A 25466-nucleotide genomic window follows, 5' to 3' on the forward strand; every position below is an offset into this window, starting at 1 on the left:
ATAGACGGATAGAATAATTAAACATGTACTACGAAGATATTTCAATGTTCCTTAAAAGTTTTGAAGAATTGGCATTCTAAGCTTACAGATGGCTTCACGTCTATTACAGAGCTGATTGTGTGGCGATTGGGTATTTGGAGAAAGAAAAGTAAGGACAGGAATTGGAGGTTAGTACGTTTGAAAGAGACAGTACTTCTGTAATAAATTATTTCATCGAAGGTCGCACATGGCGCAGCAAGCCTCTTGCGTGAGACATGAACAAGCACTGCGCCACCGTGTTCCCATGTTTAATAACATGCTTTTATTCCTATCATCATGAAAAAGATATCAAGTATACACCTCAGTATTTTAATTATTCAGAGAGCTGTAATATCACGAATATAATGGATTCTGTGTCCTGTCGGAGAAAGAGAAAGCCCGTTTAAGAAGCAGGTAGTGATTCACACACAGAGCACAAAGAAGATCAAATACAGAACAAAGCATTTAACATGCTACTTTAGTTACAATGGGATTTGAGAAACTAGTAAATTAAACGATTTTAAGATGAAGTTTATGATGTTCTACTTTAATGGCAAAATAAACTACGTTATTAAAGTGGACATTTCGAGATTAAAGTTGACATTTCGTGTTTTTTTCCCACTGTGTGCCTATTTTTTTTTCTCTGTACCCTAATAAGCTTTCATATGACACTCAGACGGTGGGCTACGACTTGCCTTTTCACGGCGACTTTGATATCTGACAACTTCTTTTTTATTTCGGGCACTGTGCGACTTTGTGAATTTGAGCTTTCGAGTTTCTCCGACACTCTGTTACTCGATCAATTTCCTTTTGTTGATTATACCACTGTTTAAACCAACAAATAGTACGTTTTTCCTTTGCCTCCACTTGGTATTCGCTGAAATTCTTATATTTTCCCCCGTGCTTTTCCCATTGTCTTTTCACAGAAGGCTATTTATATTGATTTGCATATTCAAAGTTGTGTAATTCTGGGAGGAGTTGGGGCGGGACAGACGGCGCGTGCACGTACGTTACTTTTCGCGCTGATCGGGATTTATGTAGTGGAAGAACATGGAAGTTTGCGTACGTACAGATTCCTGCATCTGGATTTTTCTGTGCGTTCGCACAATCCCGCTTTTGTGCTTACGCCATGTTATAGTGTGAGTTCTAGGCAGGGCGTTATACATGAGGCCCCTGGAAATCAACTCTTCCACTCTTTGGAAGTTCATCTAAAATTGATGAAGCTTTCAAACGTCACAAAGAAGTAGTCTGGGAAGGGATCTGAAAAGATCTCCAATCACCTGGAAATCAAATCTTCCACTCTTTGGAAGTTCATCTAAAAATGAAGAAGCTTTCAAATGAGTGCCAACTTGTTCAGGCCTCCCCAGCATGTTCAGAACACAAGATGCTGCAGGAAGAAAAGTCTCCAAGAACCCCCAGAATTTCCTCACAGGATCTCCAGGTAGCTCTTGGCACGTGTCAGAGTTCAGGGGGTCTATCATTAGAAAGAGGCTGAACAAATTAGATCTACAGGGGGTGTGTGACAGAAGGAAACCAGAAAAGAACACCAGGGCAACACTGCAAAGACCAGGACGTCTGTAACAGCGTGCTCTGGGTAGACAAGGAAAAGGTAAGAGTGAGGTGGACATGCATCTTGGTTCCCAGCACATTCAGCCCAAGAGCAGAACACAAGGTGCTGCTGAGAGCCCCAGAATTTCATCACAGGATCCCCCAGGTAGCTCTTGTCACTACTGATGTCAAAGTGTGCGAGTCTACCAATCAAAAGAGGTTACTAAATTAAAAATCGCTCACCACAGCCTGGTCACCTTTGGCCACTCCTACTCATCCTCTCTCTCTCTCTAATGGGTGGTGGGCCTACCGGCACAAAATGGCTGCCATTGCATTACCCAGGTACATGCAGCACATCGATGGTGGTTGAAGTGGCCCCCCACTCGCTATGTTAAGTGCTTTGAGTTGTGAGAAAAGACCTATACCCAGATGTAAATTTAAAGAATTAGATGTACATTCCTGGGGTGGGCAATGTCGCTCTGGGAGGGCCACCGTGCTGAGAAGTCAATTATGGCTAATGAATCACGTGTTGCCCAAGTCACACTCTGAGTCTTCATTTTAGTGGTCTTGCTTGTTCAGGTTCCCCACCCTTCTTTCACTCTTAACCCGCTGCATTCATTGTTTTAACTGCTACTTATTAGCAATAAGAGGCAAATGACAATGGAGCCCACCGTTCTCTATCAAACTCATATCCATTTACACCTGTGTGGATTATTCATGCACTATTTGAAGTTTAATAAAATGCTTAAGAGAAAAAAAAGTGAAAGAATAAAAATTACCCGTTTTGGCTTCAAATCATTTAGGAGATATCCTTGGCATTGAAAGAAAAAATTCTATGATAAAAGCAGCTAACATTTTAGACTAACAAGCCTTAAAATTAAACAATGGCAGGGATTGGCAATTCTAAATTAAGCAATGAAAACCTGCAGCTACTGTGGCCCTCCAGCACTGACTTTGCCCAGCCCCGACTACATGGACGGTGTGCCAGGAAGAAAAAAGAAAGGACAGCAGGGCTAAAAACTAAAGCTTGCCCATGAATATCTAGGCAAAGACCATGGACTTCGTTTTTAACACTTTGTGTGATTTTGTGCGTGAAATTACATGCATACAGAAACACAGAAAAAAGACGACTTATAAAACCTGCCGTATGCACATTTCTATGCAATTTTAGCCTGATAAATCATAAACGATTTATAAATGTGCGTTCATGAAGGTGCCTCCGGCTCCTCCCTGAAACAACCATATATGGACAATGCCAATCACCCTCATGCATATGCAATCGCAATGCTGCAGACCTTCATTGGCTGGTAGGGCAGCCACGTGACGCGCGTATCCAGTGATGTGAGACAGAAGTTCTCGCCTCTAAATTACTGACACGCAAACAACAGCAACAAGCATAAATACAAATGACAACGCGTTACGACTGCTTTAAATGCCGTGATGTCCAGCCGTAGAATGCCTGAAATACAAGAAAGAAAGAAAAAGCCCGATCTCTGGCGATAAAGTGGATCGATATTACGGCAGTATATTAGGGTCACGGAAAAGAAAAAGTAGTCAGCGACAGAGTTAGTGTAACGAGAGGAGGAAAAATAAAACGCATCCACGCTCTCTAACTTTGATCTGCGAATGCCATCTGTAATTGGAGATGCCTTTTTAGGTGTCATTGTGCCAAAGCAGTCCTGTTGATGGTCAGCCTCGTCTTGGCATCACACATGTCTTGCATGTTAACAGAATGTCCCTACTTATGTTTAAATGCAAAAGTGTCCTTATTAGAATTGGAGTGCATTAAAGTGCTCCGATTACGTTAGGAAAACCATACACGGGTGCAAATTGCCTTTTAAATTTTGGTAACATGTTGTTATATGTATGCGCACCCACACCATACGAAAACTGGATGCAGCGCTTTGACGGACGGTTAAAGGCTTCCAGCACAGCGGAAGTGACAACAAGGAGTCTAAACTGATGGAAAAAAAGGTGTTCAGTGCAAAGACGCAGAACTGACAGTCTTAAAGGAGAACTAAAATACAGTCTGCACGTCATATTCATCACTTTTGAGATGTCACAGGTTTGTCACGTCAACACCTATTATAATAACAGCTCGATGATACGTGCGAGTTGTCATTTAGCTGCATTTTCTTACTTGATACCTGAAATGTTGCGTATCGGTGGGTCAGAACTACTGTAAATACAACCACGGTCTCACGTCAAGTTTTTATAAATCCCGTTGTTTGCGTGTTAAGCTGTGTAAGCCTCTTTTTGTGTGGGTGCAAGCTTCATAAATGAGGTCCCTGGAGGACATCTGTGACAATGTGCTCTGGCCAGACGAGGCAAAGCTAAGAGTTCTACTGGGACAGGTTAGCTGTTAGTTAAACAAAATCGGCTTGATGGACTATCTGGTCTCCTCTCGTCTGTCAATTTTGTTATGTGGCCACAGTACTACAAAACATGATTTGGCAAACACGAGAGACCATGCTTGACCAGAAGAACCAGATTACCAGCTGTAAAGCATGGTGGTGGTGATGTTCTGGTTTGGGACGGCTCTGCTGCATTAGGGCTTGAACAACTCACGAACACAGAACCCACTAAGAATTGTTCAGTGGACCAGAGGGCACCTGAGGATCATGTGAGACCATCTGTCAGATCATTCCAGCTTAGCCAAAAGTGAAAAATCCAAGGAATGGCAAAAACAAAAAGTAATGTTCTGGAATGACCAAGTCAAAGCCTGGATCTGAATCACTTTGAGATGCTTTGGGGTTGGAAAAGGATGTGGCCATAAGGCACAAAAAACATCACCCAGCGTGGAGTGGAATAACTTTAAAATATCATTCAATGTCAGAAACTGATAGACAGTCACAGGAAATAATGACATGACAGTGAAATAATGACCAAAAACAGGAGACAGAGCTGGAGATGGCAGAGCTAAAGATTTGCTTTGGGTGTGATGAGGATGGACAGGATTAGAAATGAGTACATTAGAGGGTCGGATCAGGTTGGGAGACAAAGTCAGAGAGGCGAGATTGCATTGGTTTGGACCTGTGCAGAGGAGAGGTGCTGAGTATAATGAGAGAAGGGTACTAAGGATAGAGCTGCCAGGGAACAGGAGGAGAGGAAGGGCTAAGAGAAGGTTTTATGGATGTGGTGAGAGAGGACATGAAGATATGAAGACAGATGATCCGCTGTGGTGACCCCTAATGAGAGCAGCTGAAAGAAGGGGCAATACCAGTTACTGAAGCCAAGGGGGAACTCACAGACAGAAACGGTGCGTTTTTTGTTGAATAATTTGCAAAGTTAAATTTTCTCTCTTTTTTCCCCAGTTACATCACATTTATCTAAAGATACAGTCTACATGAAGATCATATCTTGACATTAGAATATATGAGAACAGGCCATTCAACACTACAAAGATTGCCAATCCTATTCACTTAATTCTTCGAAAATAACATCAAGTCGAGTTTTGGCCATCCCTAAAGTTTTACCGCACCCTATTTAGTCGCTTATTCCAATGTCTGTGGTGATCTGTGTGAAGAAAAACTTCCTAATGCTAAGTGTAAATTTTGCACAGATTTCCACCTGTGTCCTTTTGTTCTTGAACACATTTCAAAGGCACAGTCTCGATCCACTGGACTAATTCCCTTTATGTTCAATCATGTCTCCTCTTAATCTCCTTTTGCTTAAACTGGAAAAGCTCAGTTCCTCGTAACTCATCCTCTGTAGCCCCCGAATCAGCCTAGACTCTCTTCTCCGGATTTGTTTTAGCATTGCTGTCTCCTTTTCGTAGCCTGGAGACCAAAACTGCATATTATGAAGTGCGTTATGAAGCTTCAGCCTTTTTAGACTTGTACTCGACACATCAGGGTGCTATATACCCTGACATTCTGTTTCCCTTCTTAATTTCCTTCTGAACACTGTCTGGCCGTTAATAGTGTAGAGTCCACTACTTCTAAGTCCTTCACATAAGGTGAACTTTTGATTTTCAGACCTCCCATTGTGTATTTAAACCTCATATTTTTATTTCCTATGTGTAATACTTTATACATCCATCCATCCTCCAACCCGCTATATCCTAACTACAGGGTCACGGGGGTCTGCTGGAGCCAATCCCAGCCAACACAGGGCACAAGGCAGGAAACAAACCCCTGGCAGGGCCCCAGCCCACCACATGGCACACACACACACACGGGACAATTTAGAATCGCCAATGCACCTAAGCTGCATGTCTTTGGACTGTGGGAGGAAACTGCAGCACCCGGAGGAAACCCACACAGACACGGGAAGGACATGCAAACTCCCGTAATACTTTACATTTACTGACAAATCTGCCCAAGCCTGTCCGCTGTCCAAGTCCCTTTGTGATGATTCAACAGGTTCAAAATTATCTGCCAATCCACTTATCTTGGTATCATCTGCAAACTTAACCAGCTTGTTATTTATATTCCTATCCAAATTATTTATATATTTTATACAAACAACAGTGGCCTGACCCCAGCACTGTCTCCTGCTGGACACCACTCTTAACGTCACCCAATTCTGATGAGGTTCCTCGGACCATCACCATCTGCTTCCAGTGTCTAAGCCAATTTTGCACCCATCTACAAACACTGGAGTTATTAGTCTTCTACATCATATTCGTTTTTTTCTTTTGCAGCTTCCTTTTCAACTCTTTATTAACCCAACTGTGGAGATTTTTTAAAATTCCAAATTTTGTAACGTACCTGTCCTGCATTACATGTAAAACTTTTTTAAACCTGTTCCTTGACTGTCTCCACACTGGTTGGCTTATCCCAGCCTATCTTCCGTAGATTTTGCCGCATCTGCTCAAAATTTGCCCTTCCAAAGTTGAACTCAACAGTTTTAGTCTTTGCATTCTCACTCTTCTGAAACAGATAATTGTATTATATTATGGTCACTTGAGCCTAGTGGCCCAATCACACTCATCCACATCACTGTCATTCAGCCAGGTTTCTGTTATTGCTGCAATATCATAATTATGCTCTGCTACATACAACTCCAACTCACTTGTTTTATGTTTGATACTTCTAGCATTAAGGCAAGCTATTTTTTAATGTGTTACTCCATCTACTCTATCAAACGTTGGGTTAGAATTTACATTACTATGCATTTTAATTTCTACACCATTGTTTGTTATCCCATATATACAGTACTGTAGTTCTAAACCTGGCCTGTCCTAAACTCCCAGCCTCGCCATTCCCCAGTTTAAACAATCCCTGACTAGCCAACTCCTCAATATGTTGGTGCCCCTCTAGTTCAGATGTAACCAGTCACGGCAGAACAAGTCCCATCTGTTCCCAAAGGAGTCCAAATGCCCTTCTACCCTGCACCAAGACCTAAGCCACGCGTTAAGCCTATTAATCTTAAGTCTTACCTGGACTGGCACTGCCAGAACTTCAGAGAAGATGACCTTGTCAGTTCTGCTCCTTATCCAGGCACCCAACTCTTTGAATTTGGATCCCAGAACTGACAGACTACCCTTACGTGTGTGTATCTGTCCACATATGACATTTCATGGGGTTTACTTGCATTTCTCAGGATTGTAGTAGGTTCCATGTAGGCTTCATGGCCACTGAAACATTAAACTGTAAAAAAAAAAAAATAAATAAAAACCTTTTTAGTACTTTGAATAGAAGATCTTCAGCTGTAACTCCTTTCCCTAAATTTTCATTTCTCCTTGTGTATTCTCTGAACTTATTTGCTAACATTAAGCTAATTGACACCTAGTGCCCAATTGTCCAGCAAAGGCTTATGGATCAAAGGACCACGTGAAGCTCTCACTCGCCTGATTTGATTTTGCACCTCTAATCATCAATTAGGAGAATTAATGCAAGTCAGCCCACTTCCCCCTTTGTGGAAAGAAAGAAAACTGTAATCTGAATTTGTGTATTCAGGGAAGTCACACTTGAGCGAGGAGTTTGAGAAAACACACTGCAAAGCTGTCAATGCTCCATGTTAATTAAGGCAGCAAATGTCCTTCTCCTTGTCAGGGGGGGTTGTGTTATTGCAGTTGGTGCTGAATGTGCTCCTTAATACACTTTAATTGCCCAGACACACATCATTTATCTTATGGAAATTACTAGCATACAGTACATATGTGCTTTTAAAAAAATCAGCAAACCTTGAGAAGCTCTAAATGTGAAGGATGTGAAATGAGTGAGTCTGTCTGACCGATTCTGCAAGATATCAGACATTTTTATAATTTTAATGAAAACTATTTTGATTTAAATTTTTTTTAACACCACATCAATCGTATAAATGAAAAGTACAGAAGTTAGAGAAGGGTTGTGACTGGGGGTGAGGCTGGACCAGTCAGGGTACAGTTAAAAAGGCATTTCCACACTAAGTTATCAGGGTGTAATGGACATATTTCTCTATATAACATATATATTAACTTTTTATCTTTGTCAGGTTAAATGTCACAATTTCCTCAATCTTTTACAGGATCTCTAAATTATCTAATTGAAATGTTTGTTTTAAATTTTAACATACAGTGCATCCGGAAAGTATTCACAGCGCATCACTTTTTGCACATTTTCTTATGTTACAGCCTTATTCCAAAATGGATTAAATTCATTTTTTCCCTCAGAATTCTACACACAACACCCCATAATGACAACGTGAAAAAAAGTTTGAAATTTTTGCAAATTTATTAAAAATAAAAACAATTGAGAAAGCTCAAAATGAGCTCAGGTGCATCCTGTTTCCCTTGATCATCCTTGAGATGTTTCTGCAGCTTCATTGGAGTCCACCTGTGGTAAATTCAGTTGACTGGACATGATTTGGAAAGGCACACACCTGTCTGTATAAGGTCCCACAGTTGACGGTTCATGTCAGAGCACAAAGCAAGCATGAAGTCAAAGGAATTGTCTGTAGACCTCCGAGACAGGATTGTCTCAAGGCACAAATCTGGGGAAGGTTACAGAAAAATTTCTGATGCTTTGAAGGTCCCAATGAGTACAGTAGCCTCCATCATCCATAAGTGGAAGAAGTTTGAAACCACCAGGACTCTTCCTAGAGCTGGCCGGCCATCTAAACTGAGTGATTGGGGGAGAAGGGCCTTAGTCAGGGAGGTGACCAAGAACCCGATGGTCACTCTGTCAGAGCACCAGAGGTCGTCTGTGGAAAGAGGAGAACCTTCCAGAAGGACAACCATCTCTGCAGTAATCCACCAATCAGGCCTGTATGGTAGAGTGGCCAGACGGAAGCCACTCCTTAGTAAAAGGCACATGGCAGCCCACCTGGAGTTTGCCAAATGGCACCTGAAGGACTCTCAGACCATGAGAAACAAAATTCTCTGGTCTGATGAGACAAAGATTGAATTCTTTGGTGTGAATGCCAGGCGTCACGTTTGGAGGAAACCAGGCACCGCTCATCACCAGGCCAATACCATCCTTACAGTGAAGCATGGTGGTGGCAGCATCATGCTGTGGGGATGTTTTTCAGCGGCAGGAACTGGGAGACTAGTCAGGATAAAGGGAAAGATGACTGCAGCAATGTACAGAGACATCCTGGATGAAAACCTGCTCCAGAGCGCTCTTGACCTCAGACTGGGGCGACGGTTCATCTTTCAGCAGGACAACGACCCTAAGCACACAGCCAAGATATCAAAAGAGTGGCTTCAGGACAACTCTGTGAATGTCCTTGAGTGGCCCAGCCAGAGCCCAGACTTGAATCCGATTGAACATCTCTGGAGAGATCTTAAAATGTCTGTGCACCGACGCTTCCCATCCAACCTGATGGAGCTTGAGAGGTGCTGCAAAGAGGAATGGGCGAAACTGGCCAAGGATAGGTGTGCCAAGCTTGTGGCATCATATTCAACAAGACTTGAGGCTGTAACTGCTGCCAAAGGTGCATCGACAAAGTATTGAGCAAAGGCTGTGAATACTTATGTACATGGGATTTCTCACATTTTTTATTTTTAATAAATTTGCAAAAACCTCAAGTAAACTTTTTTCACGTTGTCATTATGGGGTGTTGTGTGTAGAATTCTGAGGAAAAAAATGAATTTAATCCATTTTGGAATAAGGCTGTAACATAACAAAATGTGGAAAAAGTGATGTGCTGTGAATACTTTCCGGATGCACTCTATATAATGCCTTGAGTATTACCAGTCCATAAACACACACACTTACACTTGACTGGTTCATTGAAAATAGCCTAGAGTTTCTTGTCAGACATCCTAAGCAAAGATGGTTTTCAGTAAACGATGAGTCTCATGGAAAAATCCAGCCTCATCAGAAAGTTAATTCAGTTGTAAAATTATAAAAGAAAAAAAAAAAAAAAAAATGGAAAAATATAATTATAAAAGGAGAAGTTAGTCCCAGTTAATGGTAACTGTAGCATGTCTGAGTGCAAGCGAGTGGCATTGTGGCCTTTCTAATGTTTTATTCACACATTTTATCGTAGGACACATATTGCACAATCATTTACCTAGGAGTTTAACAGCATCACTTCATTTCAAAAGTACTGTACATTACTACTAGTCTGTAACTTTCTCTGTTCCTGTAGGATCATTATTGTCACAGATACAGTGAACAGCTGAATTCTTCCTTGCCTGTCTGATTGAAATTCAGCAGGTTTCCACTTTCCTGCACCATTATCAGTAAGTTTTTATTTAACAAATTACAAAATACAATCCACAACAATACCATTTTACCAAGTATTACAAGCGTATAGGGTCATTATGATCATGCGTACAGAGTACAGTGAAATTCTTACTTGCACGTACTAATCAACATTACTCCCTGGCACCATAAATAGTGGGTATAGATGTTACCTCGAAACGTCTGTCTTGCTTACCTAAAAATCTAAGAACATATGTTTTAATTTCTACAAATAAACTCATATCTGGATTAACTGCATGACATGTGCAACTGAACCAGCACAATAGTTGAAAAAAAACAAAAAAACAGAACGACGAATACATTTTTGAACAATCTGCTTTCATGAAAATCTTGAATTGTATGACAAGAAGTTATTTATGAGTCTATCCCTTGTTTAATCCCTTCTCGAACTATTTCAAGTTTTTAAAGTCTCCCTTCTACTTTACATTTACAGATAACCTACCCATCAATTTCCTCTCTCCATTTCTGGTCAGGGTCACAGGCAGACTGGGCTGTTCCAACAGCAAGGAGTACAAGGCTGCTATAAGGAGTTCTATGCTATATACTGTATACGCTGCTGTTCTTTATTATATTCTGTAAGTGCCTTGAGCATGGGAAAGGCGCTATATAAATAAAATGTATTATTATTATTATTAAGGCTGAAACTACTACTTGATCAGCTCAGCACTGCCTTTACAGTGTACTGCAGCCCCTGAACAGATCATCATCACAAGGACAGAAACACAGAAAGTAAAGCAACATAAACTATTAATAGCTTGCATTTGCTCTCCGTGAGCTACTCCATGCTTTTTTTTTTATCATGGGTTCACAACTAATACAACCCAAAACCCCCCCTCCCCCCTTGACAGTTCATGAGAACACAAAAACAAAACACATATCCCAGACACTTTACACTGAAAAATGAATGTGGAGCCCATGAACAATTCTCAGTGTGCCACCAGGCTCCCCACTGTCAAGTCTACAGTATCTCAAACAAGTCAGTCAGACAGTCATATATGCACACACACTACATAAATGTTACTGCTTTGTGTATTTAGAATATACAGTATAGTATACATACACCTAAAGTGTGGATTGGGTTCGTGGATTATGGGACACCAGAAGCCAGGAGTACATTGTAGAGCAGTTCACAGCCGAGTGTTTACTTAAACACTTGATACTCCCATGACAAATGGGTAGGTGGCTCCTCGGAGGACACCCTCTAATCAAAGATAAACAAGATACAGCGCATCAGGGACGCTAAAACATTCCACTAATGAATACACAAAAGGGCTCCATGCAATTTGATAATCTGAACTGGCTTTACTAAAAACAAAACAGTTGAAAATATGGTAAAAATACCATCCAAAAGAATTTTTAGCAGTCTAAAAACACATTGTGATAAGCCACTCAATCGTTTTCTTTTCTCTTAACATCTATCATATTTTGGCCGAAGTAATGATCATATTTTGATTGGAAGTTATTTGTTTGCAGAGGGGGAGCCACTGGGGCCTCTGGTTTCAGAACTCAAATATGCTGATCATGACAGATTTGCACTACAATGAATCTGAAACACTTAGTTTTTTCTTTTGCATTAGGTCAGCTTTTCCTGAAGAATTTGCTTTTCACCATTGTTTTTAAACATTCCAGGACTGGGTTAGCTATGAACAGCAATACAGAAAATGAACATCTGACAGAACAGTGCCTTTTTTAAAAGATCTAAACATGAGACTTCCTGTTTAAGTGAAATAACTTGCATATTTTAAATTGCACAATTCTAGAATGACACACTATTGTTCAATTTTTATACTATTCACATAAAAATGCTGTTTCTCCCCAAACACCTTCTTATTTATTTTTTTAATACATTCACAAGGTTATTATTGTCTCATGAACAAAGTAGTGTAACATTTCTAATAGCATGTGCTTAGTGGTGTGCAGTATCCCAACAGAAACCAGAGACCGGTAGAAATTTGTCAACCAGGAGAAATGTTCACATATCAATTTTACTGCAATTTAGCATACCAGGAAGCCACTTTTGAGACACACTTTTTGCAGTGGCATGGAGGAAAGTGGGTGTTCTGTTCCATTATGAAAAAATAACACAATCACACATTTTTCCCCATCAGTTCTAATAAAAAAAGATCATATGCTAATCTGAAAACTATGGGTGGTCCTGCTATATAAAAAAAAAAAAATATATGAACTCACCTGATATTGCATTGGAATGTTTTTTGCACACTTGGAAGAGCACTGCCAACATCAACTGGACAGGGGGAAAGGAACATGCAGGGTGGCACATTGTGAATGGAGTGAGCTGCACGTAAAGAGCACAGATGCGGCTCACCCAATGATGTATGCAAATGCATGAATAAACAGTGGGATTTCTTTGTGACCATGGAAGGACCAATGGGACATGATACTTGAAAGAGATGCTTTTCAGAAAGAACAAAAAAAAAAAAATAAATACTTGAGCCCATCTACATTGAAAAGTTTGCAAATATACTGAATTTACACACACACAATTTTATTGCAGATGTGTACACAAGCAAAGAAACCCAACTGTTGCTTTTGCATAAATATATTTTTATTACATTTTTTTTTTTTTTAATTTTAAATCACGTGTCCACTACCACTAGAATTTCCCCATATCTTGGGTTCAGGACATGTAGAATGTTTCCTGGCTGAACACATGTAGGGGAACTATTGCATAGAAACTCACCTAACCAACCCTACTCTGTCCTCCATATTCAACATCCCAATTATATCAATACTGCGCTGTAAATCTTCTAAACAGTACAGAATACATTTAAGATTGGTTCACATGCTTAACATTCATTTGTCAACAATATACAATATTACTGTGTTATACTGGTGCTAGATTGACATTGTTTAATATTTGTTTTTCTACACCCTGAAAATCAGTACCATATCTACCCCAAACAATAAAAAACTGAACAGTGTTTGAAAGTATCAGTAACTTTGACAGTGTAGGCAGTAGCCAGCATCTGGTTTACGTCTGCATTTCAGTGATACCCACCACACTTCACCAGACATATGCAGAAACAGGAAAACAAACAGTACTTCTTTCATGTTCCAATAGTTTTATACAACTAAAATGAAACAGAATGTCACAGTATATTTAGAGACAGTCAATAAAAAGATAAAATACAAAATAGAACAAAATCTGTCTTTATTGTGAAAAAAGGCAAGTTTAAGAATTCATGTAAAAAATATCTCCCTTCATATAAAACAATTCAGAGCTAACTTTTAGTTTTAAAACCACATCCAAAAAGCAAGATCTCTATTTTGTACATCTACAGCAATTGGTTTACAACAAAACAATATTTATTTTCTAATACACATGACTCCTTTTGAACATAAAGGAACAAATGCATATTTTCTGTTTCCTTAAAATGAACACATCTGCAGACATTTCACAATAAATAAGGTATTCAGACGGACTGATCTACAAACCAGTTGGCAATTCAAAAATATTTTCAATGGTTTTGAGCAGTATATTCTTTATTTAAAAAAAAAAAAAAAAAAAAAGTAGTTGGAATTAAAGGCTATTTTTTGGAAAAATTTAATCAGTGCATGGATTTAAATATCTGATGTAATTGTACATTGTTTCTGCAGAAGTGTAACTATAACAGGCAGGAATACACATTTTGAATAAATGAGCCTCTCTACAACTGTAACTTATCCATCCATCCATCCATTATCCAACCCGCTGAATCCGAACACAGGGTCACGGGGGTCTGCTGGAGCCAATCCCAGCCAACACAGGGCACAAGGCAGGAACCAATCCCGGGCAGGGTGCCAACCCACCACAGAACTGTAACTTATTTGTAATACAAAAGAAAAAAATAAAATTCCAAAAAAACACTTATTCTTCTCCAAAGAAAAAACAAAATGAAATATTTGGGCCTACATTGTACCAGCAGCAAACTCTTCTGAAGGTGGTTTGCATGGAGATATTGCTAATTAGCTTACATACTGAGAAAGGAAAACAACTGGCCAGTGTTCAACATCATCTGCTGCAAACAAGAATATTCTTTTACAACAGAACAATTTGACTTAAAAAATGAAACACAAAGCAACTTTATAATTACAGAATTAACATTTCACATTTGCATTAGAAGTTGATTTATAAAAAACCTTATTGCAATAGTTTATAAACAGTAAATTATTGACAGAGCTAATGTTAAAATGTCAGTACTGAAGCAACCCATATTTGGTATTGCAGGAAGCTCTCTCAATCAGCATATGCTTTCAATGTACTGTTATGTGTTTAAAGCACTGGAGTATTTTAGTTTGTGGAAAAAAATTACCAGTTTGATGGAAACAGTTTATAAATTGTAATGAAACAAATGTACATCTCTTGAAAATGTACTAAATGTACACAATATATTGTGTATATTACATATACACTATAGTTATCATGTATATACAGAGAAACACCCAACTATATATTTTAAGCTTTTAAGGCAAACATACTGTACACGGCATGTACTCTCATTTCAAAAATCTTAACTCGTGGCTGCCGATTCACTGCCAAGTGTACTTGATTCACATTCAGCTAACCGATTAAGGCATATTTTTAAATGCTGACGAGAAATCTGATTATAAAACCAAATGGCAAAAACACCTTGTGAAATGAGGACAAGTTAACAGATTTTTTCACTGCAAAAATTTCTTTGAAAAGTGAGGCCATGCTTATTCTGGGGTGAAGGCTGGGTGGTGGCAACAATAATGAACTCTAAACCTATCAAATGTACTCATTTCCTATTTCTCCACCATGACGAAAGAAAAAAAAAAAAAAGACGTATTAATTAAAATGCCAACTGTAGGAAGCACAGCTTCAATAAAACTTTTTCAGACTGTGTTATCAGTAACCTTACTATATTCTGCATTAAACAACAGTTCAAAGCAGTACATATATACAGTACATGGAACATGCAGGCCTTTACCCTTCATGGATCATTGTCTAGCACATGCTCTTTGTGCACATTTCAAAATAGTTTTTTTTTTGTTTTGTTTAATTTGAACTTTGGTATCTCCAACCAGAACTGAATTAAAACTATGGGTAAAGGACAAAAGAATATATGAGTAGAAACTGTGAATCTGACTACACTCCTATTACTTCCTCAGAGTGCAGTTTTTTTCAAAAGAAAGTTTCTGTTTCATCAGTTGCTAACCGGCTATGAAAATATGAAGGTGGTTTGTACATCAAGAGGAATGTAGCCTAGGAATATGAACAGATGTATTGAGTTTAAGTGATTTTACCCATTGTTTTGTTAAATGGTGGGATGTACCTTTAAGATATGGAGGCCTTAGGTGTCAGTTCCTTTCTAACTTTTGATTTTATTTTTACAGTTGGAACAGTTTTTCTAGAATATAAAACACTGCTTGATTGTGGCTTAAACATATAAACAAAGCAGTACATAAGAGTATTTTGTGGTAGAGCACCTGCCTCACACACACATATTATATATTTTTACAACTGTATCAAGCACAAATGCTTACTTCTAATTCTTGAAGCACAACAACATTTTCATTCAATAAAATTATCTAGTTTATCTGAAAGCACAATTCTAATGAAACTGTTTATATTCTTACAGTATGAAAGTTCTTCCTTATGGTGCTTTAAAACATATTTCTTCGGCTGTGCTGAACAATGTTATATTGAATACATTATGCCTTTCTTAGAAAATAACATATTTAGAAACTTTGTTATTGCTTATTCCATAACAAATGCTTTAAGTATTTTTTGTCACAGGACAGACTGTTGCCTTTTGAAGGGTAATCAATAAATGTTAACTTGTCCTCAAACATCAGATGTCCCATAATACTACTGCCAATAAAATAATGTTTTTGGAAGTGAATGACACAGATATTCCTCAGGGTTTAAAGACATGTATAGAGCACATCTGAAAAAACATACTGTATAATTTATAGTTACCAAATTATTCAATCAGAAATGGAACAAATATGATCATGGATGTTACTGAAAGTCTCTTTCATTTACAAAAACCTTTATACAAAAGTGACTGCAATAATATGTGGTAATGGAAAAAGATTGCTTTTTTATCTTTTGGCATTCATTGGAAGGAAAAACAGCAATGGCTATGATATGTTAAATTACACGTTATAATTTGCAAAGTGATTCTTATAATTCAAAAGTTTCAAGCTCATCAATAAAGCATTTGGTGGCATCACTACATGCAGTTATGTTTTAAATTCTAGAAAAATATTTACCAGCAGTGAAATATGCACAGCTGTAATATAAAGTGCTACATTATTTTAGTCTGTTTGTCCATAGTTAACATATTGTAATCCCTGGAAGTGAACGCATAGTAAACACTTTACACATTTGTTAAACAAAAAAACAAAAAAAGGAAAAAAGAAAATTAGAAGTAGGAAAACAAAATTGGAATGTATAAATGGTCCATGGAGTGTTTTTGTCAAGCTGAACTTGCTCCTCTGGCCTAGAAAACAAACAGTGATGAAATCTTACTTAAAGCATTAGATATATACACAAAAATCATTTAAGAGTGAAATATTATTAAATAAGGAATAAAAGAAGTGCTAATAAGTAAGGAGATACAGTAAAAGCAAAATTAAATTACAAGAGAATGCAACAGAACTCATAACAGAGACAGTATACCAAATTAATAATTTTTACAATTAAGGAAATACACAAGTATATTTTTCATATGTAAATGGTGTCACTTATTCAATTACTGTTAAATCGACACAATAATGGCTGTAAGGTTAGTAGAATTATTACACAACTCTGTGCATGTGAATGTGCAATAAGTTATCTGGGTAACTTATCTTATGCACAAATCTGAATTTAGCTGACCATTCCTTCTTTACATACTGTATATTACAGGCTCTGTGGTCTACTAGCTAACACCCTGATATGGAAAAGGACAGTTAGCAGGTGTTTGTTTTGCTGTTTTATATTTTTATAAGTCTTTACTGTGATTTAAGTGTGCATTAGAAAAACTTGTGTAGAGGAAATCTGCACTGTTACTATTCAGTTAATTGATAATCTATAAAAGTGTTTACTTTAATTGGCTACGCCAGTCGCAAGAGTAACTTGATTAGTTAGGGCTAATAGAAACTAACAGGCATATTCTGCCCTAGCCACTGACTACGAGTAGAACATTGATTGGTAGAAGCGTTCAGAGCATAGGGCATGGATAATCAGGATTGGCTCAAGGGCATGAGATGTGCACATGGAAGTTAGCTGGCTCCTAAACTACAATGTCCTATTTGTCCACAGGCTATAACATAACAGCATAATAACAGAACACCAACATGAATATAGCCATCGCCAGCACCTTGGTGTCTGTATATACTCATACATGGAGGTAATCCATGACTAATAAGCAATGCAAGATTGACAAAGCCACTGACAGTTAGGCATATTAGGTGCCTAGACTTCTGTAAAGAAGAACTGCTATCCACCCATTGTTGCATGGGGCATTTGCCATGTCCACTTTGCTTTTCTTTTGCCCTATACACATTCATGCCTTCCTCTTCTTGCTTTGTACTCTATATTACTGGGATTCAGAGGGTTAAATGAAAATCAAGTCTGATTCACTCTTATGGTGACCACAAGTGGAGCTACACACTGCAGCTACCTCACTGTGACAGGCTGGCAAGTGTGACTCAATAGAACACTTAAGTCTGGAGATACCCAGGCCCATATAAAAGGTCAGGACAGTAGACAGTAAGGACAGGGTCATTACTGGTCCCATCCAAAACAAAACACACCCCACAAGGGAGCAGATTTAGTCTGCATCAGTGACGTACTCTGCTACTCTGAGCAATAATTAATCCTGTCATTGCTACTGATGAAAATATGTAGCCAGCTGTGCTACTCCCTTGTTTTGCATTAAATAAACAGCTTTATAACCAAATATGGTCTCTATGTCAGAATAAACTTCTTTTGTGTACTCCACTTAAGATGCAAAATCAAATAATTTTTTTCTTAAACAGTTTACAAAAGCCATTCTCACAAAATTTGCATAAATATGTAAACTTACAGCTTGTCAGCTAGTCAGTCACTTTCTTGCCTATTTTCTATGTCACCATAATGCCCACTCTCTCCATAACCCTAGATCCATTAGGAACTCCAGACAACTCCAATGCTGAATTTCTTTATTTCATTCACTTTTTATTACTTCTTTTCTGTTTAACGGTATTATATTTCAGGTTTTGAATCATATTCCCTTATTCTTTTCCAGTTCTCCCCATGATATCTGTTTGTGGCCTTAAAACATTTTCTAAATCCTCAATGTATCAATGCAGGAGATTGTTCTAGTGACAGGACTCTTTGAAGGTTCCTCCCTACAGCATATGCAGGATGTGATGGAATTTTAGTTAGGCTTTACCCACCTTTAGAGTTCTTCCTGCTGCTTGCTAATGTGGTGGGACAGATTTGGTCTTGCTCCTCCACCGATGCTTGTCTGGCAGGGGTGGCCCTGCTGAAAGCTAGGATACTGTCAAATCCCCTACTTTCACTGAATCGCACAAACCTCCCTGCCCAGCACTGAAGGTGTCTTCGGCAAGACGGTATCCCTTGGGGAGGCATCATAAGTGCATATTTTCAAAGTGAATGCTAGAATTGTAGACAATTTTCTGGATCCGTTGCCGGTAACACTATGATCAATAAGGTATTTCTTTTGACTGTGGTAATATTAACCTGTATTACCCAGAGTGCCGACATTACTTTGATAAGGAGGAGTAAAATAATTTGCATTGTACAGGGTAACTTGGTCTCACACTACCCTCCATACACTACATCTTACTTTGTATTGCAGTAAACAATAATAATCTAAGTAATACTAAGTCAAAATACTTTTTCCACAGACAACTTAAATAGCTGTGATACTACTTTGATGTAATGTGCTTAAAAAATTACTAGACAATTCCATTAAGTTATAAATGATGATCTAAATGACAAAGTCTAATCAAAATGATGTAGCAAAGTGTCTAATAATGGTTTGGACATCTTAAAATGGATTTTAAATACAATGATTAAACAGATATATAAAAAGTGGAAAATTCTGTATACTGTCACTGTTACTTTGCTGTAACAGGTAATGGTCGAAAAGAAGCAAAACAGTGAAATGCCAAAACAAAAGGCAGGTACAAAAATAAAAACAGCAGCAGGTCTTGTATAAAACAAAAAAATAAATTATGCAGAGAGAATGTCCAATCTACGAAGACAGAAAGGAGCAGACAGTAAACATGAAATTCCTGAAGAGTCTCATACTCCAAACTGTCACTCACCATCGGCCGTAGCTCTGAAGAGTCTGGCCTTTCCTTATCTCTGCCCATTGCTTTTCTGCTGCTTTCCACAAATTCCTATAAATAAGACACATTCCAAATACATTTTTCTTTTATAAACAGCAAATACAAAAACACCAAGTCTGAATCAAAATCACTTATCAGTAATCTACCGAAGAAAAGCTCGATTTTGCTTACAAAAAATATATATGTTTAAAAAATAAAAAAAATTAACAACTGCAAGCATCGGTCAACTACAGACATGTAAAGCAGTATCTAAGCAGGAACAGACATTAACCTGTAAAACAGCATATTATAAAACAGCCACACAATTAAAGTTAAGCAACTTTGATAGAAGAAAGTATAATTTATGGGCAATTTTGACTTTCTTAAATGCATTACTAAACTTATGCTTAAAATTTGCACAAGTGATACTTTGAATGTTTCTACAATGTCATGCAGAGGTGTACCCCCTTTTCAATATCTAGAGCAGGGGTAGGCAATGTCGGTCCTGGTGAGCCGCAGTGGCTACAGGTTTTCATTCCAACCCAATTGCTTAATTAGAAACCAATCATTGCCAATCTCAGACCTTATTTAATTTTATGGCTTGTTAGTCTGTGCAATGTAAGGCTTTTATATCGTAGATTTTTTTTTCTTTCCAAGGATATCATCCAAATGATTTGAAGCCTAAAACAGACCATTTATAGTCTGTCACATTTTTCTATTAAGTGTTTTATTAAATCAAACAGTGCATGATGAACACACACAGATGTAATTGGAAAGAAGCTAGCTGGAGAACTGCTGGCTGCTTTGTCTTTTACGTTTTATTGCTAATAAGGAGCCATTAAAACACTGAATGCAGCAGTTTAAGATTGAAATAAGCAATTAAGGTTGGAGAACCTTAACAAGCGAGACCACTAAAATGAAGCATCAAAATGTCACTAAAGCAATATGTGCTTCATCAGCAATAATTGAGTTCTCGTTAAGGAACTGGGTTGGAACAAAAACCTGCACATACTGCGGCTCTCCAGGACCGACATTGCCCACCCCTGATCTAGAGTATTTAGAAAGTTAAAAAAATGAAACCCCCTTCCAATTATGTAGTTTTCGATATTGGAAGATAACAATTATCTAGTCTTCACCAATATCCCACATTAAGATAACTCTAACCTCAAGTGACAAAAAACACTGATCAGATGTCTTAAAGCAAAGTCACAGTAAGTGACCTTTCCAGTGATTTTCAATTGTAGCGAGTCAGTGGCAGTCAGCTGCGTACTCCCATGAAACCAGCTGCATAATATGACATGCCCAGCGACTCACTCTGACTAGTCCACAAAACAATCCAACAAAGTTAAACCTGTTTGATTTTATTGTTAGTCATAATGGTGGACTTGTGTGCATCGCATCTGACAACCAGCGATTGTTATAAAGAAGAAATAAGGAATGCAGGAGTTCTGGACCTTGAAAACAGAAGAGAGGCTTATCTGGAGGATGTCTTGTGTTTTACATACTATCACACTATGGAAAAAGGAATAAAAGAGCCAAGACTATGGCAAACCGGTTAACACATCATACAGCATAGGCTCTGTCAGGTAGCACATTATCGGCTGTCACAAAAAAGTGTGAGCACAACTGAGCTGGAATGTTAGCATTCAGTCAGTAAATGGGACATGTCAGGCGATTTTCACTTGTGTTATTTGACATGGTCCAGTGACAAGATCAGCATCTGCAATCAGTAAGTCTGACATACCCAAGGACTAGAAGTCTCGTAATAGGACATCAGCTTAAAGATGTATCATCATATGTGTTTGTGGAGGACTAGTTTTAACAGTGCAGATAAGTCAGATGAGGTAAACAATAATCAAGAGCAAATATTTTTCAAGCAGCTGTACAAGTATATTTTTATCGTTTACCTGTGCTCTTAAATACTAAACTCAGTTTACTTCATTTTGTAAAATTCCTATTTTTTGTGAAACAAAAGGGTAATTCCATGTCAAATCAAAAAAGGCCCAAACACTTTGGAAAAATTACCAGGTGTACCCATTTTGGAATACTTTTATAGGGTGTCTCCTGGATAACGTGGGATTTTTTTAAACTAAAGTGTGTGGGATTTCTGGAAAAATCAGTTGATTTGACATGGAATGACCCAAAACGTTTTGCATATTCACACCCAGTAGTTTAACATTTCTTCTTGGTGTAAACCTATGATAAATCCTGTGATCTTCTGACCGGTATTTAGGGTACACACTATCTAAAAGTTTGTTTTACTTCCTATGTTCTGTTTATTTGTTAATGAGGCCGAAGAAACACTTATTAACAAAGAATTTTGAAAACCACATCAATTTGCAACATTTAAATTTGTCTTTTTAAAACTATTCCACTTGAATTAGAATGCATCTGATTGTTTACTATACTTTTTGTCAACTGTTATACACATGCACTCCACCATTTGAATATGTTTTAATCCTCCCTGTTTACATGTGTTTCAGTACTTTGATATTTTTTGACATGACATTCTTTCAATAGTATATGCAGATTTTGAAGACAGACCAACTCACCATGAGTGCTTTATCCATATAGTATTCCCTCCCAGGACTTCCATCATTGTATTTCGTATCAATAGCAAAGCAAAGGAACAGAACATCTACAACCATTTCAAAAATGGAGAGGAAACAGTGGGCAACCAAAAAAGCAAAGAGGCACACAATGATAAGAGGAAGAACCCAAACAGTGTAATCCCTTTGGTGATTAAGAGCCAGAACGCCTGCAAAAGCTGTGCAGCACACAATCAAAATCTGGAGGAAACAAAAATAAAAAGAAACACACTTGAAAAGCTAGCACAGCAGAAATTAGACTTCTTCCTGTTAATTAAAAACTGATTGCTTGTTCCTACTGCAACCAAACTCGTAACTAAAAATACATTCTGCGCTTAACCGAACTGCTTAATTTACTAGATTTTTCTATGCATCTGTGTTTTCAAAATAAGCTTCAATATTGAACATAAACATATCATTACTTAAATTTTTATTACATTAAAAAACATTCAAACTGTTCTCATTTTACTCTAACTTCTTTCATGATGGGTTAAATAATTACTTATTAACAATTCATTACATATACCTTTCCAAGAAAAAGGACAAAATCTCCAATTGTATTGATAGCTGCAACTCTCAATGCATTCTCCACCAGAATGACAAATGCATCCTTTGCAGAAGTGCAGAAACTTGTACTATTGATTGCTGTTGCAGTATAGGCATTCTAAAGGGAAATAAAGGAAGAAAATGTAAGCAAAAATGAACATATAATAAAAAGCCAAATTATTATACAAGTTCTTTAGAACAAATCAAATTGAAGTGTTCATGTACAGTACAGAGCCAATCTGTTACTGAGAAACCTTCGTCAGGCATATTTCCATAACATGAATACATAATTACCATTGATTTAAATTGAAAACATTTTGAAGTGTTTGTGAATGAAACAATTACCCCAAACACCACCAAAATACATGAAAATTGACAGAAGTTTTTAATAACATTAGCCATAAATACAAACTGTAATAAGAGATCCTTAATAAAATTGTGCTTACTAGAGCTATCTACCTACACTTTATCATTTCAAATTTCATATTCAAAGCTTTTCCATGTATTTCTCAATCTTTCTTATAGCCAAGATGCACAGTATAATGTGAGAAGACTTGTGCACAACACAAGACAAGTGAGACAAAGAGCCACTATGTCCAGTCACTATTCAAGGAGTGAATATAGAGGTGGTCTACTCCTACAAGTACTTGGGGATCCGCATTAATGACAGGTGGGACTGGTCTTGGAACACAGAGGAACTATATAAGAAAAAGCAGAGCAGGATTTTTCCTTTAATGTGGGGAATGTCATCCTTTACAGCAAATTATTCAGAAGTGTGTCAAGAAACACTACAGGCTCTACTTCATACCAATAGCAATAACTCTGCATAATGCTTTATTGTGACTATGACAGCCTAGTATGCTTTATAGTTATTCTGGTGTGTGTGTGTATTATTTACTTACTTACTTACTTATATACCTATTTAATTATTTACTTATTTAAAAAGAGCTTCTGTAAAGTCAAAATTTCCCCTTGCGGTCAAGTTCTACCTATCTATCTCATGAACCACAAGTGCAGAAGTACACTTTGCTGCAGCCTGTGGCTCCAGCTCCACCCTCAGTAAAGGTAGTCTTCAATAAGGATGACCGAGATTGCGATTACGTCTCACTAACATCAAGCCCCACCTCGCTCTGTTTCACAAGCTGTGGCAAGGTGTCCTTAAGCGAGAAAGTAATTGAGTGTTGGCGCTAACGGTTTGAAAGTTGTTTTAGATTCAGTCTTCGTGAGCTGCAAAAGTTCAGGTTCTTTGTGGTTTGTGAAATGAAAAAACTGTTAAAACACTTTCTTTGTAAAGAAAATGCATTATTTCTAAAATTCAACAGATGCCGTATGACTAACATTAGCACAGCTTCACGTGTCCATATAACAAAGGCACAGTCCTAATTTTAAATTTGGCTTCATTTAGATTTTTACAGAGAAGAATGGGGTAAATAAAAAAAATGCAGTTTGCAAGCAATATTAGGTTAAAATATAGTTCTACAGAAGAATACAGTAAACTACGATTGTCTCTACGATGCTGAATGACAGTTGCACTAGGAAGTATGATTTACACTGAACGTAGAATTCATAAACTGATATATTCAAAAAAAGACACCCAAAATTGCTCATCGTTATCAGTTGCAGTGATCACAAGCATGCTGTAAGCTCTTTTTTTTTTTTTTTGCTCTTGTCATCACTGGTCAAAATTCATCTGGTAGTACGGTAATCACACTTCAGTATATACACAATTAAAATTATCTGAAGTCTGCCATATTAATTACTCCTCCTAAACTGTTCAATATAAATATGAACTTGATTGCAGTATTTTGGTTTTATATTGTAAACCACAACTTTTAATCATTCAGATACAATGGTAAAACACTTTTCAGGATTACACATGCCGAGTTTAGAAAAATGTACAAAGAAATTATAACGTTTCAATATAAAAGCAGAGCTGAATATTTATGCAAATTAAATGATTACCTGATTTAAGTAACTTAGGCACTTCTCTAGGCACCATAAGCAGCAGATACAAGCTTTTAGCATGCATCGGGCACAGGCATTTTCCTAAATAAGAAAGAAAGAATTAAAAAAAAAAAAAAAAGTCTTAATATACTGTGTATGCTGTATACAGTAAATATCTTTCTTTGAAAAAGGGTTATACTTATGAATACTAAAAAGGGGCATGGAGGGAAGTTCAGAACAATGCAAAAAAATACCCATGTTTAAAACCTGAATTATATAATAAAGTTTGTAAGTTTGAATATTATAATATCAATTATTAATTCAAAAAGACAGAACTGTTTTCACATCTTGGTTTCTAACAGTCTCATATAGTATTTTTGCCAAAGACTGATACAGAACACAAGGATCACTTCTGACTGAAAAGAGACCAGGCATGACATGTCATTTACTCTAAATATGGTAGATAGTATCTACCCAGGAATGTCTACCTGTCTACCTAATTTAATCTCAGACCCTGAAGGGTGGTATATTATAAAAGGTGTGCAAGCTATTTAAATTACATTAGGTCTAAATAATATAACTGCACTAAATTGTTGATCATCCAAAATCATTGTCAAGTTTTTGTGTTGATTTAATTTATAAGCTTATAATGACAAGAGCCTTTAATTATATATTAAACCCTCCTTTAGAAAGATCATCAACATCTTCAACTGCAGCATCTAAACCTTTTGCAATTTCACACTGTATCCACATTATTTCCATTGTGTCCACAACCTCTTCCATTGGTATTCATCTTAATTTCCCAAATGTTACTGTTACTTCCAACTAAATACCTCCGATTTTAGAATTTCACTTAGTAGGCTAAAAAAAATTAAATCACCGGTGATAAAATCCA

At 37.5% G+C, this 25466-nt stretch overlaps 1 protein-coding gene across 1 annotated transcript in view; it reads right to left on the reverse strand.

Moving 5' to 3' along the window:
- Positions 1–13357: 13357 nt before the first annotated feature.
- LOC114654953 (choline transporter-like protein 1) overlaps positions 13358–25466 on the reverse strand; it is a 40234-nt gene continuing 28125 nt past the window's right edge. Inside the window, exons 12-16 of the mRNA XM_028805833.2 lie at positions 24590–24673; positions 22608–22745; positions 22046–22282; positions 19491–19565; positions 13358–16672 (exon numbers count right to left, since the gene is read on the reverse strand). Coding sequence (XP_028661666.1) covers positions 16649–16672; positions 19491–19565; positions 22046–22282; positions 22608–22745; positions 24590–24673 — 558 coding nt within the window. The 3' untranslated portion in view covers positions 13358–16648. The remainder of the gene's footprint in view (positions 16673–19490; positions 19566–22045; positions 22283–22607; positions 22746–24589; positions 24674–25466) is intronic.

This window comes from Erpetoichthys calabaricus, chromosome 7, assembly GCF_900747795.2.
Source record: "Erpetoichthys calabaricus chromosome 7, fErpCal1.3, whole genome shotgun sequence".
Classification (NCBI taxonomy): domain Eukaryota; kingdom Metazoa; phylum Chordata; class Cladistia; order Polypteriformes; family Polypteridae; genus Erpetoichthys; species Erpetoichthys calabaricus.